This window comes from Anas acuta, chromosome 5, assembly GCF_963932015.1.
Source record: "Anas acuta chromosome 5, bAnaAcu1.1, whole genome shotgun sequence".
NCBI classification, from domain to species: Eukaryota; Metazoa; Chordata; class Aves; order Anseriformes; family Anatidae; genus Anas; species Anas acuta.
The window spans coordinates 64,479,243-64,497,080 of NC_088983.1; the positions used below are offsets into that span (position 1 = coordinate 64,479,243).

At 37.1% G+C, this 17,838-nt stretch overlaps 1 protein-coding gene across 3 annotated transcripts in view; it reads right to left on the reverse strand.

Annotated features, from left to right (window-relative positions):
• Positions 1–17,838, reverse strand: part of GALNT18 (polypeptide N-acetylgalactosaminyltransferase 18) — a 239,334-nt gene that overhangs the window by 80,167 nt on the left and 141,329 nt on the right. For all 3 annotated transcript variants that reach the window (XM_068685382.1, XM_068685381.1, XM_068685383.1), the window contains one exon: positions 17,640–17,806. In XM_068685382.1, the coding sequence (XP_068541483.1) occupies positions 17,640–17,806 (167 nt within the window). The remainder of the gene's footprint in view (positions 1–17,639; positions 17,807–17,838) is intronic.

A 17,838-nucleotide genomic window follows, 5' to 3' on the forward strand; every position in this document is an offset into this window, starting at 1 on the left:
GGCATGAAAGCCAGCTTTCACGTGCCGTTATATTATACAATGTTAATGCAACTGACAGTTGTTTATGGGAAGCAGGAAAGGAAAGACTTGTGTTCCTCTGTGTTCAAATTTTACATGAGCAAGGCTTCTTCCACCCTGCTGGGAGATACACTAATAGCCAGATTAACATACTTTTAAAATACATTTTACTCCAGCTTAAGCAGGGTTTAACCAAATCTGTCCCAGACTTCCACAGGATGCTAATAACAATGCTGGTCCTGTATTCTGAATTGAAAAGGTATTATATATTTTAGTTTCAAGTTACAGTCCAGGTTATTTTAATGTCTTCCCTTTTTTAGAAAACCTAAGAGTTGCTGCTATTGTCCCTCATGTTTTTCTGATACAAAAAGGCAGGGCATGAGCAACATTGTTATACGGCAATCAAAGCCTAGACATTTCATTAGAACTATTGGATAGAGAGATTTTTTATGATACCTGGTTAAAGATTTATTTTTTTTTGTTCTGGGTAAAACTACAGTTACATGCTGATATATTTCATCTAAAGATACATATTGGATGCTATTGTGTTCTCTTCAGGCTTGGAGTTTGGGAAGTTGTGGACAAGATACTATTTCACTTGTTCTTTACTTGGAGATAGTGTACGCCAGATTTAGAGGTTTTCTACAGCTACCAAATGGCACGGTCCCAGCGCTGCGTTAAACCAAAGTAATCAAATGTGAAGGGAAAGAAGCAAGCCAGAATTTGTTGCTTTAATTTGAAAATGTACATAGTTGATTATTCCCCCCAAAAAACAGCACAGCTGATTTAGATAAAGCCAAATCCTGCAGCTCTTATGCCTTATATCAAAATTAAATCACTTCTGACTTGAATTGATGTTTTACAGGAATAAGAGTTATTTGGATTTTGTCCTTTGTAGGAAGTTTCACGAAAGAGAAAGTGTAACTCCCAGGTCACTCAAATCATGTGAAGTTAAGCCTGTGATATTCCTCCCACGATTCTGGCAGAAGTGCACACTGAAGGCCCATCTATGTTTGCTAGTTGGGAGATGGGATTAGGTCCTGCTGCTGCTTTTTGTTCCAGGTTATCAGACTCTGATGGCTGTGCAATGAAATCCATTGTGTTTGGCAGATTTTTTCCTGACATAGCATTTTCCTGATATATAACATATCCCAAATATGTTATATTATGTTATATGTTATGTTATATATCCCATATATATGTTTGGGAATTTTAAGGACTTTCCTTAAAAAGTAAATCTTCTTATGAAGGACTGTTAGCACTAAATACTGCCTGTGTCTCACTAACTAGCCCTGATGTGGTCCTGTGGCACTGAAAACCTATCAGACTCTATTTTATAGAGATTCAAAGACTTGAAACTATTACCTCCCATCTCTAATTCTTCCACTATACCGCTTGACCTTTGTGAATAATGATTTTGCACAGATGCAGGGTAATTTCCTTGGTCAGGACCTTGATGTGCAGTGATTTGCAATCTGATTTGCAATATATACACATTTTTCACAATAGTTACTGCTTGACTTCTCAGATTTAAACATTTTAGCATCTTTGAAAGAATGCTTCTTGCACAGCTGAATTTCATAATGAAATTCCACAACTGAATCCTCATCACCTATAAGCATTAAATTTCTACTTTGTCTGCATGTTGCAATATGTTGGCTTGAAAACCACTTCACTCATCTTCAGATTGGGTAATGATCTCATTTTCCTATATGACATTGGTCTTGGTTAACCTTAGAGGGTTATTCTTATGTCACAGGAGACATAAGACTGCTCCAGAAGATGGTAAATTCAGTTACAATTAATACCCAAATCTTGAAAATCCTGAGCAGTATTTATTCTACAGAATTTTCTGCAATCTTTTCAAAGCTCAAGAAGCCTCAGACATGGGTGTCTCTTGGAAGTCTGAATAGTGAAATACTCCTCCAGTCACATGGCTTCAACGGCCTCACAGCAACCCTCTTCCTAAATATTCCCTTATATGACAATTGACAATTTTGTAAATCATACTCTACATAGCAAACACTGTCATGCTACCCGTTAGAAAGAGTGAAGTGGCCTAAACTGTAAGTCAAGATGACCCTTTTCTGACATTTTGTGAGTCACACTAATAAATGTAAGTACAGGTCACCCACATAGCCAGCCTGATACATTTTTTCCTAATTCTCACTCTGTCAGTAATATTGGAGATTACAATTACAGTCACTCTGCCACACTGGGAAAAGGCAAAATGACATGGACATTTTGGACCGTGCCTTGATTCCAAGACCATCACCTCATCCATGTCCCAAACCAGCAGGCTACATTTCATCTGACTGGACAAAAGGAGGGTGCTGCCTCGATGTTCACGGCCCTCTAGCAATGCCAAGCTACTTCAATCTATAAAGCACACACAAGAAAGAAGTCTATTCTGTAACACCTCTGCTTACTAAAGTTGGGGTATAATTACGCCTAACTCCTCATTGCCTTTGGACTGCAAAATGGCCCAGCTTTGTACAGTTCTTGACAACCTACACTCTGTACAATCTTTCCACTGCATAAGTTTATTTGCTACTTGGAATAGCTATTTGCAAAGCTGTTGTCAAAAGAACTCAATGGGACTGCTCCCTTTGCAGATCACGTAAAGAATGGGAACTTGAAGCCTATGCTGCAATTCCAATTAGAGAATTGAAATTATGAAAATAAGAATCTCCAGTACATGTCATACAGAAGGAAAAAAGCTTAAAGAAGTAAAGAAATGGTTGCATTCCTTATGTTCTGAGAGGTTCTACAGTTCCAATAGGTTTTCAGTGCTACAGGACCACATCAGAGCTTGTTAAATGAGACACAGACAGCCATAGTTCAAATACTGCTAACTGGAGACCAGTCAGTATTTCTGCCTTTTACCACTGACAAAACAGTGGTGATTAAAATAATTAAAACACAGAGGTAGTAGGTTTCATAACCTCTCTTTTAAAAACCCAGCATCTGGTTTCTTTCTGTAAAATCATCCAGAACAACAACAAAAACATTACTATACAGCAAAAGCAAATAGCCTTGCTGAAGCCTAAGAAAGATCACCAACTTGCAAGAAGTTACTCAGTCTTTTGCTAAACTACATGTGAAAATTCCTGTCAGGTTGTGTTTTGTTTTTTTTTTTTTAAATATTATTTTCTATGTGAGTTAATCTTCTCAATTGCTAAAAAGTAAACACTAGGGGTGTTAACTGGAAGCATTTATGAAAACTGAGTATTGTACTGCACACACGTTTCAGAAAATATAGGGGTTTTGTAACAAATCCTAAGAAAGATTTGTCTAGTACATACTTGGTTTAATCCCTTCAGGTAGATAAACAAAAAACATGTGAGTCCTCATTTTAACTAAGAGAGGGAGCAGTGATTTTCTTCTAGTCAGAGTACTTCTTTTACAGTTAAACCTAAAGCCTTGGTACAAATTATTGCCAGATACACAGACATCTTAATCAAACAGACAACAGATAAGCATTGAGAAAGAATATTCCTGGGGAAGACAGTCATGCAACATCACATCTGGAAAGGGATCAATGCCTGCCAGAAGCCGCATGAGAGGGTCGGTCTCGGTTTGGAAACGAGCTGGTGCTACCTATGATCAGCCATCTCAGACATAGCTGGCAGTTCTGGAAATGCTCCGTTAACGTCATCTTTTACTCTCCATCTCAAAACAAATCTGTTTTGTACATCCTCCAAATACTAACCTATGCCACCACTGCTTCCGTGCAGTCATTTCCTAATGAATGAAAGGTAGCGTTCCCTGTCCTGTTGCTCTCATCAAGTCTATCCTTCCCTAATGATGTGAAGTGGACCTGATGTTTGATAAGTACTAGCACTTACAAATCCCTCTGAAATCACCTGGCACCAAATAAAAGCAAAATTTATTATCTATGTCTCCATTTCTTCTGTCTGTATCTACATATAATGCTGATACTTATTAAGCAATACATTGTTTTCTCCCACCCTTCTGCTACTTCATTTTTGGAACTCATTGATCTCTTGGCTCAATGATTTACAGTGTGCTGAACAAAACCAGCAACAGTACCAGGACATACTTCTTAAAAGGTTCCTCATTATTCTTTCTCTTCACAACCCCTTTTTATTTCATTACTTTTGACCTATCACCATTAAACCTCTCTGTCTGAAAGGCTACATTATCCATCAGCAGAATGAATGGTTTCACCAGTAATGAGACAATGGGACAGAACCTATGCTTCACTAATGTTTATGCAAATCTGCATAACAGTAACTAAATAAAATTATAAAGCCCTTCTGTTTTAAAACTACGTACATAAGTTAACAAATACCAATCAAGCTGAAGTTGTTCTCTATCACAGAAGTCTTCCAACAGCAATTGTTTGCTAAAGAAATTGAGCTTTGTAATTACTTGTTTGCTAATAGTAACTGAGAAAGCATAAACGAGAAGGATCATGGTGGTCTTTTCAGAGAGAGAGGCTGTTATGCAAAGAACAAGACATGAACAATTTTACATATATTCTCCATACACAAAGCAAATGAACTGCAGAGCCTTACTACATAAAGCAATCTCTGTTTAAAACCAAGTCTAGGAAAAATCTGCGAGTGTGGATACAGTCAATGTTTAACCAACCATTTTGAATATTAAAACATCCAGGATACTAAAGACTTCTCTTATTCTGCCTATTGGCACAGTAACATTCAAAGCACTGTTTAAGGGCTTCCAGAGGATTTAATTTTTCCATACTTGTTGAAGTCCCAAATTTTGAGGTCAGAAACTATTTATATTAAAACAAAAATAAATCCACCAGATACACAGGAAGCCTTCTACTATTGGTTGCAACTTCTCCACCTTCTCTTCAACAGAAATTACAGTTCCTGAGATATTTTTATGAGGGCCAGAAACTATAACAAGGCTTGCTTGAATATGAAATCTCTGTCCTGAAAATCCGCATGCTGACCAGTCACTGAGTGTTTATAATTGACACCTTAGATCTCTTCCATTTAAAGGCCAAAAAACTGGGGCTTCAAGAAATTGCCTGGTCCTTCTTCCTGCCCCAACACACAGGGGACTATATTTAAAATAATTCTGACAGATGCTTGTCTCATCTCTTCTTAGGTTACTCTATAAATATTGTTACATGCTCTCTATAGATGGATGAAACAAGGCACACAGTAAAGACAAACAGATTAGTAGTTCACATTAGTATGTTGTCTAACACAGTTATAAATCACAATCACCTATATGGCAATTAAATCTAAATATCTATTTGAAAACCTAAAAGTAACTTGCCTCAGACTAACTACACACAAGAACAATGAGCCATAAAATAAAGGAATTGCAATAAAAGATACAGAAGTATGGCTGCAACCCTTTCACTGAAAAGAACATTTATTTCTGATAAACCTAAAGACCAAGAGGAACTCTTGGAACAAGCACTTTTTAGCATTCATAATTAATAATATATTTCAGAAGGACAATTCATTGTATTAAATTTGCACTTAGGGGTGGTATTTTACAATCACCCTTCCATGGGGAACTGCATTGACAGCCAGTATTATCTCCCATTACTAAGCTGCAAGATCTTTTTTTTTGAACAGAAGTTCAGTGGAAGATGCAGTATTCTCCCACGAGCAATGCTGAATAGTTACACCAGCAGCATGTAGGGGGATGACAGCTTTAACTATTTGGCAAGATGGCACTAAGCATTACATCAGTAACATTTAAAAAACAGCTTTTATGCAGAACACAGAAGAACTGTCCAAATCTACTCACTGCCAAATCACTTGAACACATCCAAAAAGCAAAGCACTAGTTAGAGAGAAAATATTTCAAATACTCGGCTGCAGGAGAAATAGAGGGAAAGTGTTAGGATACAAAGCTAACATTTTCAACAAAAGCGGAAGAAAATCCTGGTTTAAGTCTTAACAGAAAAAATTAAAATACACCAAATCACACACAAACATAAATGATTCAGAGAAAGATACTTTACAGCCCATAGAAATCTACAAAAATCAGCTAAGAATGAAACTGATCTACCATATCAGACAGTAAGTCTACAACTATTTGCAATGATTTTCCTTTCAGATAAAATATCATTTGGTTATTTTCATTATTCTCAACTTCCTTAAAAAGAATAGGGTTACATAAATTTGTGGCTTGTATAATGAGTATAGGCATTATAGGCAGTTGTCAAAGTACTTACATTCCCTTGGATTCTTATCAGCTTTTATTTTTAAGGAGTATACCAAATCTGTAGTAAACTAGCAGCTGGTTTATGGAAACCAAGGCATCAATGCTCCTATTCATGACTGAGGTACCAAATAATATCAACATTCTCACTGAACACAATGGCATTAAGGAGGATGGGATCCATTATTGCTCACACAGAGTCTAACTACTAAATAGTACCTAACCCAAAGAGTGTCTCATTGTGCCCAAGTGATCTCTCATAAAATAATACAAATCATGCAACTAAATATGTCTTAAAATTGGTTATAATCTATTCTAAACAATTGGCTGTAAGCAATTAGGTTTTATGATTAGGGTGACATCATGTTCAAACCTTAATGAACACAAGATCATCTTGATCATCTTTTCCCTTCATCCATGCACTGAGAAATAGACCCATTCAGGTCATAGGGGCTGTAGCAGTCTTTAAATTAAGCCAGCAGAAAATTTGACGGATAATGTACAAAAGTTTTTGAGTGGGGATTGAAATTTCTTTGAAACAAAATCCATCTCCAGCATAAAGATTTGTGAAGTCAGACATCTGGTATAAATTATGTGATTATTGTTTTGGATTAAAAGATTGTTCCCATTACTGCTAGAATACAGACGAAAAATCAGCTAGACTAGCAGTATAGCCAGGAATAGTGCATCCCTAGAGCGTTGCACTTTTTCATGAAAATAACCCTATAAGAACTCTAAACACTATATGAATATCCAGCACTATACAGAACTGAAAAAAAACACATAATAATGCTTTTTGTTGATTATATTTTTTAAGATACAAACCAAATCATAGAGCGGTGCTTTTCATGTGATTTCGTGAACTTCGATAATCCAGTCCTAAAGCATCAAATTAACTACAGAATGTACATTGTCTTCTACAGTTGACTAAATAATTCTGCTTTCTTTCTTCCTGACCCAAAGCTAATTGATCTATTGTGCAGTAATCCACACTTAATTAAACTTATTTTGAGGTATCTTGATGCAACAATTTTTCTAGGGCACTTTCCGTTGTAAGGAAAGCTCATTAGATATTTTTTTTTTTTTTTCAATTTTACTGTCACTAAGTCATCTCTGTCAATATTCCCAGGTTAGGGCCATAAAATGAAGGTTAGTTTAACCGACCATTTTATTAACTTACTTCCCCTGAAGGTTTTTCTTTTTAGATAATTAAAAAACAAACAAACAAACAACAACAACAACAAAAATAACAGCAACTTCCTAATTTGGTGACTTATTAAAAATGTGCTAAAAAGAACAAACATCAGACATGGCTAACCTACACGGAGCATGCACTCAGAATTACAACTTAGAAAGTGAATTAGGCTTAGTACTCATTTTCCTGGAAGTCTCTGCAGGTCAGATAGGAGCTCCAAGGAACTGAAACATCTGATAGAAGCTAACATGATCAGAGAGTTTCCAGTTACATCTCTTTGGGAATACAGTTCTTTCTTTTAATTACAAACTGTTTCTAATTCAAGAAGTAGGATACATGAGCTTCTATAATGACCTAACGTTACCAAAGGGTTTATTTCATTTTGCAGCAATACTCTCTGGACTAGTTATATGACTTATATTTTTATGCAAGAGAACCTACATCACACCATAGAATGTAACCTATTAATGAAAAAGAAAATTCTAGGAAGCAATCAACACCATTTAGATTAGCCCTTAAACTAAAACCAAACCAAAAAAATTGTCACACATTTGGTAAAGGAGTAGTGCTGACAACATAAATCATAAGCAAAGGGAAAAAAAGGGGGGGGGGGGGGGAGAAAAAAAAAAAAAAAGAAGAAAAAAAAGGAAAAGAAAAAAGCTCTTCCTATAGAAGAAAAAAAAAATAAAAAATCCAAAATCTTGTTAGGTAAAGGAATTTTTTTCTCCCTTCTGTTATTAAGAATAATTTTCAACTGCTTAAACTGGAAGCTTTCATGTTCTTTATATTTGATATCATGCCTAGTTTAATTTCAGCATCATTTTGAGAAAACCAACACACTACAACCTAAAAAGAGCTGTTTGTGATGGAAGCTCGAACACTGCAATTATTATACCATCCTCACCTCAGGGACTATGAAAGTACATTTGCAAAACCAACAGAAAATCCAATTCTACAGTGTGCAGTAAAATGATAATTTTGACTGCCTTAAAATGGATTTAATAATCTGTCTTCTGCTGAACTACCCATGCCGGCAAGATGCCTGCAGCTTTGCAGAGTATTCCAGGCTGCTGTACAACCATCTATGAGAGAAACACAAAGTACTTCACATGCTAAACAATGTATTTTCAAGGATAAAAACTTCCTATCTTTCCTAACATCAAATCCGTTCCAGAGCTCCTACCGGAACATACAATAATTGAGTTAGTTATTCATATTTCATATGTGAAGTCAAGAGAAGTCAGTGAAAAGTTGCACGAAGTGCAGGAATGATTCAGAGTCACTGAATATCAGGCATCCTTTAAATCGGTGCTATACCACTGTATAACAACATCTTTTTACGTTTGTAGAATAGAGCTAAAAACATAAATTCTTTTTTTTCATCTGACGCCCTCTTTTCCCTGTGACCTATGTGCTCATGCTACTGGAATGCCATTTAAGTTCACATGTGATGATACTTTTACCATGCCATTAAAGCTTCCTGCAACTTCACTATTTTCTGCTGTTCTTCTCTTCCGGAAGATGTAATTGCTGACACAAATGGACAGAGCAGATGAAAATTTCAAAATTCGACCACTACTTATTTCTGGTAACATTAGCAATGTGTTATCTGTGTTCAATGTGTCAGGAAAAAAAAAAAAGATAAACTTGTATTTGGGGTTCCCAGGAGAAGAGAATTCTGGACAAGATGTTATTTCTCAGTCAAAAAATCTCACGTGCTTTTACACAGCCTTTCTTTTTTCTTGGCTATGCTGCAGTTAAATCATTCACCTCTGATATGATGGCATGTTCCATCACTTCTGCCTACTGCCTCCTTGTCTCTCTCAATCCCTCCAGTGTGCTAGAGAAGCTAGCAAATTGCAGTTATAAATTCCTGACCACTCTGCTCAACTTCTGGTGAGAAAGCTTTCCTCAAATCTCTTTCCTAATGTTGGAATAATGCTCTAAGTTAAGTTGCCAGATTTGTTTCTAGTTGAATAGGAACCTTCATTGTCCAGCAGTTCTCCAGCTGCCCACATCTGGGAGACAGTGTTCACTGAGATGACAATTTGATGGCCTCAGCAAGAATCCATCTTGGGCACAAAGCATTCCATGAGCTGGCAGGGCACGCTCTCATTCACTTCTTGTCCTTACATGCAATGCTGAGCAGCACAGAATTGTATTAATGCTATCTGTGCAGTATGTTCCATATGCTGTATGTATCTGGGCGAGTCTCAGCACACAAGATCCTGTGTGTGAGATATAAATCATACAGACATAAATATACACAGATATAAATACACACAGACACACGATGTTAGTGCCACCACATTCCTTACACTTTTCTATTTATACATGTGGGAAATGGGTAAATAGAAGATATTCCTCTGAAAATTGTGAGATGACAGAACACAAAATCAGAACCAGTGCTGTACAGTCTCACGTCGATATTCAAAAGCAAACATCAAAGGCACAAAAGAAATTTAAAGGGCACAAATATCACTAACAATTAAGGCTGGACAATTCATATAAGATTCAGGCTACAGGGAAATGCTTTAAGCTTGCTCATACAATAATTTATTGTAAAACTACAAGGCAGGTACACATAGGTATTTATTTGACATGGGGATGGCATTCTCACAGCCAGGATGCCACCATTCTACAGCACTTGATCTCCCATACACATGGGGTGATTTCCTCATTGCTATTAGCAGAGCTCAAAACTAGCTTGTTCTTACTGAATTGGACTTCAGCCTTTAACAGTCTGGGCCACATATTGTTTCTCAATCACACCTGTCATAGTTGATATTACCTTTAAGTTGACCCACATTATTCTTCCAAATGATTTCAGAGTACCAATGTGCTCCTATTTATCACATAGAAACTTCAGCTGTTTTTTTTCCTTGAGCTTTGATATGATCAGTAAACTGACAGCACGTATGACTGTGCTCACACTAAGGATTGTGTCATTATAGGATGGCAAAACAAACACAGGTTGAAAAACAAGAAAATACTCACTGTGCATTGTTTTACTTTATATATATGGTGTACACTGCCTATGTGGGGAGAAAAAAAAAAAAACAAGAGAGAAGATACAAGAAAGCTATGAAACTGCAGCTGAAATTACACACAGATTTTGTTTCCTAAGTCCAGTTTTTCAGCATTTCCCGCATATAGTGGTTCAATGCTGCACTTAACTATCGGCTATTAGGATTAAATATGGTATGCAGATACTGCTGAGATGACACTTAAATTATTCCTTCCCACGCCGGAATCAGATACATCATTATTCCAATCTTAAAGCTAAGTTTCATAGCAATGGACTTGTCTTACTACAAAAAAATAATTATTATCTCGTGACAAGGTTTGGAGTTACATAAAACAATTTTTTCTCTATTCTGCTGCCTACATTAAACTGCAAGGATGGAAAATGCTGGTTTTAGAAGTGGCTGCTCTGTTCCCTTGAACTTGCTATACTCAACCTGACATATACAAAAACATATTTATTAGACTGCAAGTGCATTAGAACTGAATGAGTTAAATTACTTTGGGGATAGAATAAAATATAAGATGACCACATATTAATTTTCAACAACTGCTGCCCAGGGAAGATTCAGTTCATTGTATTATATCAAAAACTCTGACGTCAGGAGAATGCAGTAAAAGCTCTGTTGCCTGCTGCTGACCCTTTATGTGGGCAGAGTTTACACTATCAGCTTGCAAACACATTTAGACTTTGCTTATCCAACCATATAAACAGACTGAACTATACTATATTGCAGATGATTAAAATAACTGTTCTTTTGAAAGGCCACTTCCACAGAGGCAAGTGGTGCAACAGACACAAGTTGCACCAGAAGAGCCACACAACATCCACACAACTATAATTACAGTGCTAGAAGTCAGTCATCCCTCCACCAAGGCTTGCTACCACCCCCTTCCCATGTGTGACTTGACATTTGAGTCTGATGCCGTATGGCTTTCAGAGATAAGAGAACATGATAAGATAAGGTGAACAGAAGTGTTCACATATTCCACTATCAAAATCAGAACAACATTGCTCTTTCTCCTAACTTCTGCTGACTGCTGAAACAGATGGCCAGTGGACTATGTTTTGCTTCTGGTTGTTTTCTTCTTATGTATTTTCAGATACATTCACAGCAGCTGGCATACAAGCCAGACACACCTCATTGCACTCCTAGCATCAGCATGGTACATGTAGCCATAAATACATACTCAAAGAATTGTCCTAATTCATTTATTCAAGCCTTAGTGCTAAATGTTACTACGCAAGTAAAATGTATAGTTTGTAAAAGCAACAAAATATGTTCTAATAGCTAAAAAGGAGACCAACTTCTTGGTCTATATATAAAATACATACTTTTTAGCATCTGTTTCCTTACTATAATTAAACAGCCCTCTTTCATGCCAACACAACTGAAAGCTTGCTCAGGTAAAGACTGTGAAATAAGAATTTCAGATTTACAACCTTTAACTAACGGGAAGGAACTAATCTATGCTGATAAAGCAAAGCCTTCACAAGGTATAATCCACGGCCCAAAAGTGAATACACTTCTGAAGAAATTTTGTCTTTCTCCTTGTTTTTAATCATCTTTGAATTTTGCTGGTATTGAGATAAGAGGAGAACCAGAAGCCAAACAGTACATCAAGCCCAGGAGATTGTCATTAATAGGTGTTTTGTTGTTGTTGTTGTTGTTTTGTTTTGTTTTGTGTTGTTGTTTTTTTTTTTAAATCAACACTCCTGCCTAGTTGTCTGGTCTGCAGGTATGCCATCTTCAGATTATGCCGTAGCAGGAAATCTAGAGAGCGTCTGAACCATACTTTTCATTACTACTTTTGTAAAGAAAATAATTTAGACAATTTCCTATCCCCCTCCTTAAAATAACTGAAGAAGAAATATGTTTCTAATGAAAAGGTTGGCTCTGGATGCTTTTTGAAAAGCTTCTTTTTTTTCAGTGTTTTGAGAACAGGGTTGCAAAGCTCTCAAACGTGATACATTGCGTAAGACCCACTTTCCACCACTAATTCTCTTTGACACTGCAAGTCATAAAATTACCATCCTGTGATATCCAGCATTATTGCTGCAACTCAATAGCTGTGTTCAAGAAAATATTATAACACAGAATGATAAATTGTTAACCAGAATATGTTAGAATAGTTCATTCATAAGCAATGATTTCAAGAAAAAGGAAGAAACTTTATGAAATCTGAGTTTCTATAATCATAGAATCATAGAATGTCCCAAGTTGGAAGGGACCCATAAGGATCATCAAGGCCAACTCCTGGCACTGCACAGGTCTACCCAAAAGTTTAGACCATGTGCCTAACGGCACAGTCCAGTCGCTTCTTAAATTCAGACAGGCTCGGTGCTGTGACTACGTCCCTGGGTAGCCTGTTCCAGTGTGCAACCACCCTCTCGGTGAAGAACCTCTTCCTGATGTCAAGCCTAAACTTCCCCTACCTCAGCTTAACACCATTCCCGTGGGTCCCATCACTGGTGTTTACAGAGAATAGGTCTCCTGCCTCTCCACTCCCCCTCGCGAGGAAGTTGTAGACCGCGATGAGATCCCCCTCAGCCTCCTCTTCTCCAGGCTGAACAGGCCCAGTGCCCTCAGCCGTTCCTCGTACGTCTTCCCCTCCAGGCCTTTCACCATCTTCGTAGCCCTCCTCTGGACACTCTCCAACAGTTTCATGTCCTTTTTATACTGTGGTGCCCAGAACTGCACACAGTACTCGAGGTGAGGCCTCACCAGCGCAGAGTAGAGCGGGACAATCACCTCCCTTGACCTACTAGCGATGCCGTGCTTGATGCACCCCAGGATACAGCTGGCCCTCCTGGCTGCCAGGGCACACTGCCGGCTCATATTCAACCTCCTGTCAACCACAACCCCCAGATCCCTCTCTGTGGGGCTGCTCTCCAGCGTCTCGTCGCCCAGTCTGTACGTACAGCCAGGGAGCCAGGGTTGCCCTGTCTCAGGTGCAGGACCCAGCACTTGCTTTTGTTAAACTTCATATCTTATATAAATATTTATATATATATTTATATTTATATATATAATTTTATTATTATATATATTTTATTAATATAAATAATAAAATATTATATTAATATTTTATGTTAATATAATATATTATATATAATATATTTATATATTAATATAATATATATTATAAATATATATATATTTATTGTTATATATATTTTATATATATTAAATATCTTCAAGAGGTGCTTGACAATGCAGAGGGGCTCAAAGCCTGCAAGACTCAAAAGCCAAGCCAGGACTCCACTGACACAGAAGGTCATCACTCTGTCCCGAAAGTACAGGATACAGTGAATAAAGTGCTATTCTAGTAGTCTGCAGCTCAAGCAATGCTTTTTCTAAGTACATTTCTGACATCTAATTAACTGTCAGCAGTCTGGGGCAGGGGCACTTAAAGGTGTTTTAAAGCTGTTTCTTTGCAAATGCCTTTCCTCAATTGCATGGAGCCAGCTGGAAGTCTCTGGTTCTTCTGAAGGCTAAAATGAACAAATGATTTTATTGTGAAGTTATAAACTAATGAGCACATTATCTCTGAAAGGCAAACAACATTCCTGAGGAGAATGGGAAAGATTCTGATCTGACATAGAGCAACTAAACTACAGTAAAACAGTTGAAATCAGTGCACTTAATCAATTTCACACCAATGTGACTGAGATCTGAACAAGATCCAGATTTGTTTTAATAAATCTTTTGTTGTCATTATACAAGCAATCACTGAAATGCATTTTTAAACCTTCTATCAACTTACTTGGCAGCATATATGAACCATTTCAATGCTATGCTTATCACATTCTCACCAGAAAAAATATGGCAAAATACATGCACTAAGCCATGCAAACTGCTTTATTAAAATAAAGGATCAAAAATTTTAGACCTATTCAATCTATTTTTTACTTTTAAATGGCGCACACTGGCATTTTCACAGTTAGCTAACTTGAAACATTTATGTTAAAAAAAATAAAATAAAAATAAAGAGGAAGCTTTACAAAGATTAATTGAGGTCTCCTGAAACATAATTGAGAACTTGAAAAACTACACCAAGGCTTAGAAAAAGTCATAGATAATTTGCTTGACATACCCTAAAGTGCATGAAATAAAATACTATTGCTCAAGACAAATGTACAGACTTTGGCCATACTCTTGAATATATGGTTTCTGAAATCAGCCTTCCAGAATTTTAAAAAGCAAGCAATCCACTGCTCATTTCTGAAACTCGTCGATTTACTGAAATTAAGCAATAATTCAGGTTCTCATTACTAGATTCAGAATTTGGCCTGGAACAAGAATTTAGACCACTTAACCAGTATACCACTTCCCCTCAAGAAGCAGGAAATTCTGGTGCCCTCTTCTAGCGCAAACTGCTTTTGTATCTACTTTTGTTTTAAACCATTGCTCTATGTGAATCCAACCAAATAGTGCAAGAGACTCAAAATAAAAAAGCATGCTCATGTGTTCTAGCTGTTCTAGTCACTTCCCATTCTGTGATGCTTCTTGACTGTGCAGTCCATGGCTATGGCATCACTGAAAAAATATCACAACAAATTACTAAAGTGAGATCCTCGGTGAAAACCTCAGAGCAAACACACTGCTTATAATGAGGCTTCAGACATGTGAGTAACCTGGAACCAGATGTAAGCACAAACCCAGCTTTTGCTTGCTAAGGTTCCATTACAGGGAAACCGAGTAACGCACTGATCTTACAAGCAGCAGTATTCACGAGCTGTAGAGCACTAACAAAAACTCAGAATGACACTATATATAAAGGATTAGTTTCAATGATGCTAGAAGGGAGAAAAAATAGAATATTGTAAAAGCAAAAGTAAATTGTAAAATAAATATTTCAGGATTCAAACTAGTAATAGAAAAGCCCATAAATCATATTTACAATTGCTCCCTTTCCTACCAAATATCCATCTTCTCCAAATGGATGCCTATTACCAGGTCTTCAGCATATACTATGGGATAAAGAGAATTGTAGGAATCTAGTTTACTACCACAGGGAAGAGACACCAGAGAAAGGTTTAAAGGAGCAGCAGAAAATCCTGAAGAATTTTTCCAGGGGACTACATGTATGTACCTGCACGGTGTGATTCTGTACAGAATGACATACCACATCAAGCCAAGGCAGCCAAACCAACGGTTACCTTCCTCTCAGTTACTGTCTTGCTGTTTGGGGTCAGGATTTGAGGCACTGGAGTGTGGGAAAGGTAAGCCTGAATAAAGGGCACAACCAACCATAAAAATAACATACGGTACAGTACCTATACTAGTATTAACACAAGACGTGGCTGAACAGGTCTTCCTGAGAGATTAAGTGGTTCCTGTGGTTTCTTATCTGTTTCAGGTAAGAAATAACATATACGATAATTTTGACAAGCCCACAGAGCAGAGAGTGCAAGAAGTACATTTGTTAGGCCACTATAATGACAGGCCCTCAGAAACACTGATGTTTCTCACATTTCTCTGCAACGTGTCCACTGGAATAAATACCTGTCAATTCTAGAAAATGAGACTCAAACTCTAGAAACCTCATTTTTTCAGACAAATTATTTTTCTTCTTCTGTGACCATCTTGTGGCCAGTCCCTCTGTGCATGAGGCCTCAGACACTGCAGCACAAATAGCCAATCAAAATCATTGAGCTCCTGGTATCGCATTAGCTGGAGCTGTTTGAAAAATTGCAGGAATTGATTTTTACAAACACATTCCAGAATCCGAGTCCACATATTAATGTTGTATTTCAAACCTTTTTTCATATCAAACTCATGAGGGAGAAGGGGGAAAGTCAAGGCCAGCAAGAGTACATCATTAAAACTATATCAAATGACTGAACTACAGACTGAAGGTAAATGAAAGTCTACCTCAGCTCACAAGATGTTTCTGAATCACATATACATGTGCGTGTGCACACATTCACTTCATGTGTTGTTTTTGTATTGTTTTGTTTGACTTTGCTTGTAGTTTTCTGTTTCATGCTATTTTTATTTTACTTCATCACACTGCTACATCATAAACTGTGCCATAAGCTAAGAACAACAACTCATAAATCCTGCACGCCAATTTGCCCACACTGTTCCCTGAGTAGGTGTTTCAAGAAAAGCTTGGTCAGCCTTAGGTAAGTCTAAACATAGCATTATTCACTGGGACTGAAATTAGATTTAATACAAACTTAAATCAAGTTGTTGGGTTTTGTGTGCACTTAAAGAATCAGGATGTTGCGTTTTCCTTCATTGAGAATCACCTGAAGAAGAGATGATGAAATGTATAGCCTGGGGAGGGGGAACTTACTTAATTGCTTACCAGTAAGTTTCTCTTCTGTACAAATGTGATACACATCTACAATCAGCAGGAAGCCTCAGGATCTAGCTACAGGGATCAATCACATAGCTCTAATAATGGCAAAGTTGGAAGAAGCCCTTTGTTTAGCATTTTCTTTCAATGGGATAAAATTCAGATTCTCCTTATATTTTAGGAGTTCAGAATTAACCCTCCATCAGAGATGAATTTTAAAAATCAGCATCCTCTGTTTATTAAAATGTCATTGGTAAAGTTGCCTTGTAAATAATGCCCAGTATGGCCTCATTGACAATAAATTAGGCAAGCATTGAACAAAACCTTGGCAACCAGAAATGAGCGGTCCTTCAGATCATAGGACAAAATCTTAATACACACAGTAGAAAAGCAGCAAGGTAAACATTGCCAATAAATACCTAAGAACAGACAAAAGGAGGAGAGAAGAAAAGGGAGAGAGAAAAGGTACTAGCAATGTAAAGGGGATGTCTAAGAAGCACAGGAAGGTGTTTTGTGCAAAAAAGAAAGTGAGTAAGCACATGAAATCTGACAACTGAAACAGGAAGAGCACAAAAAGCATATAATCTTGAAAGCATACCAAAGTACTAAGAAGCACAAAACATCTTAGGTCTGTAATCTATTGTTATACCCCAAATTCTGCTTAACAGCCACCTTAAACAAATAGAAACGGCATTTTATCTTTGTGCATTGTTTTCTTTAACCTACCAACTAGTGTATATTTGAAGACAAAGCCCAGCAAGACTGTGGTATGAGAAAGGGAAAAAATATGCTGAAAACATCTGAAATGCTAATGGCATGAATAGGAGCCAGAATTCAAGGATTCTCATGTATGATCCATCCCCTGTAGGAGGAAAACAAATTAAAAAAAAAAAAAAAAAGACCAAAAATCTCTTACCATTATTACTGTTATCATCAACTAAAATAATCTCTTTGAGCAGGTGAGCAGGAGTCCGGTCAATGGCAGAATGAATAGAGCGCAGAATCACTGAGAGCGCTTCATTAACAAATATGAATACAATGCTGACTTCTGGAAGTCTGTCAGGAAATGTTAGGTTTCTGCACCTGAAGAGAAAGGTAAAAAAAACAAAGATGTA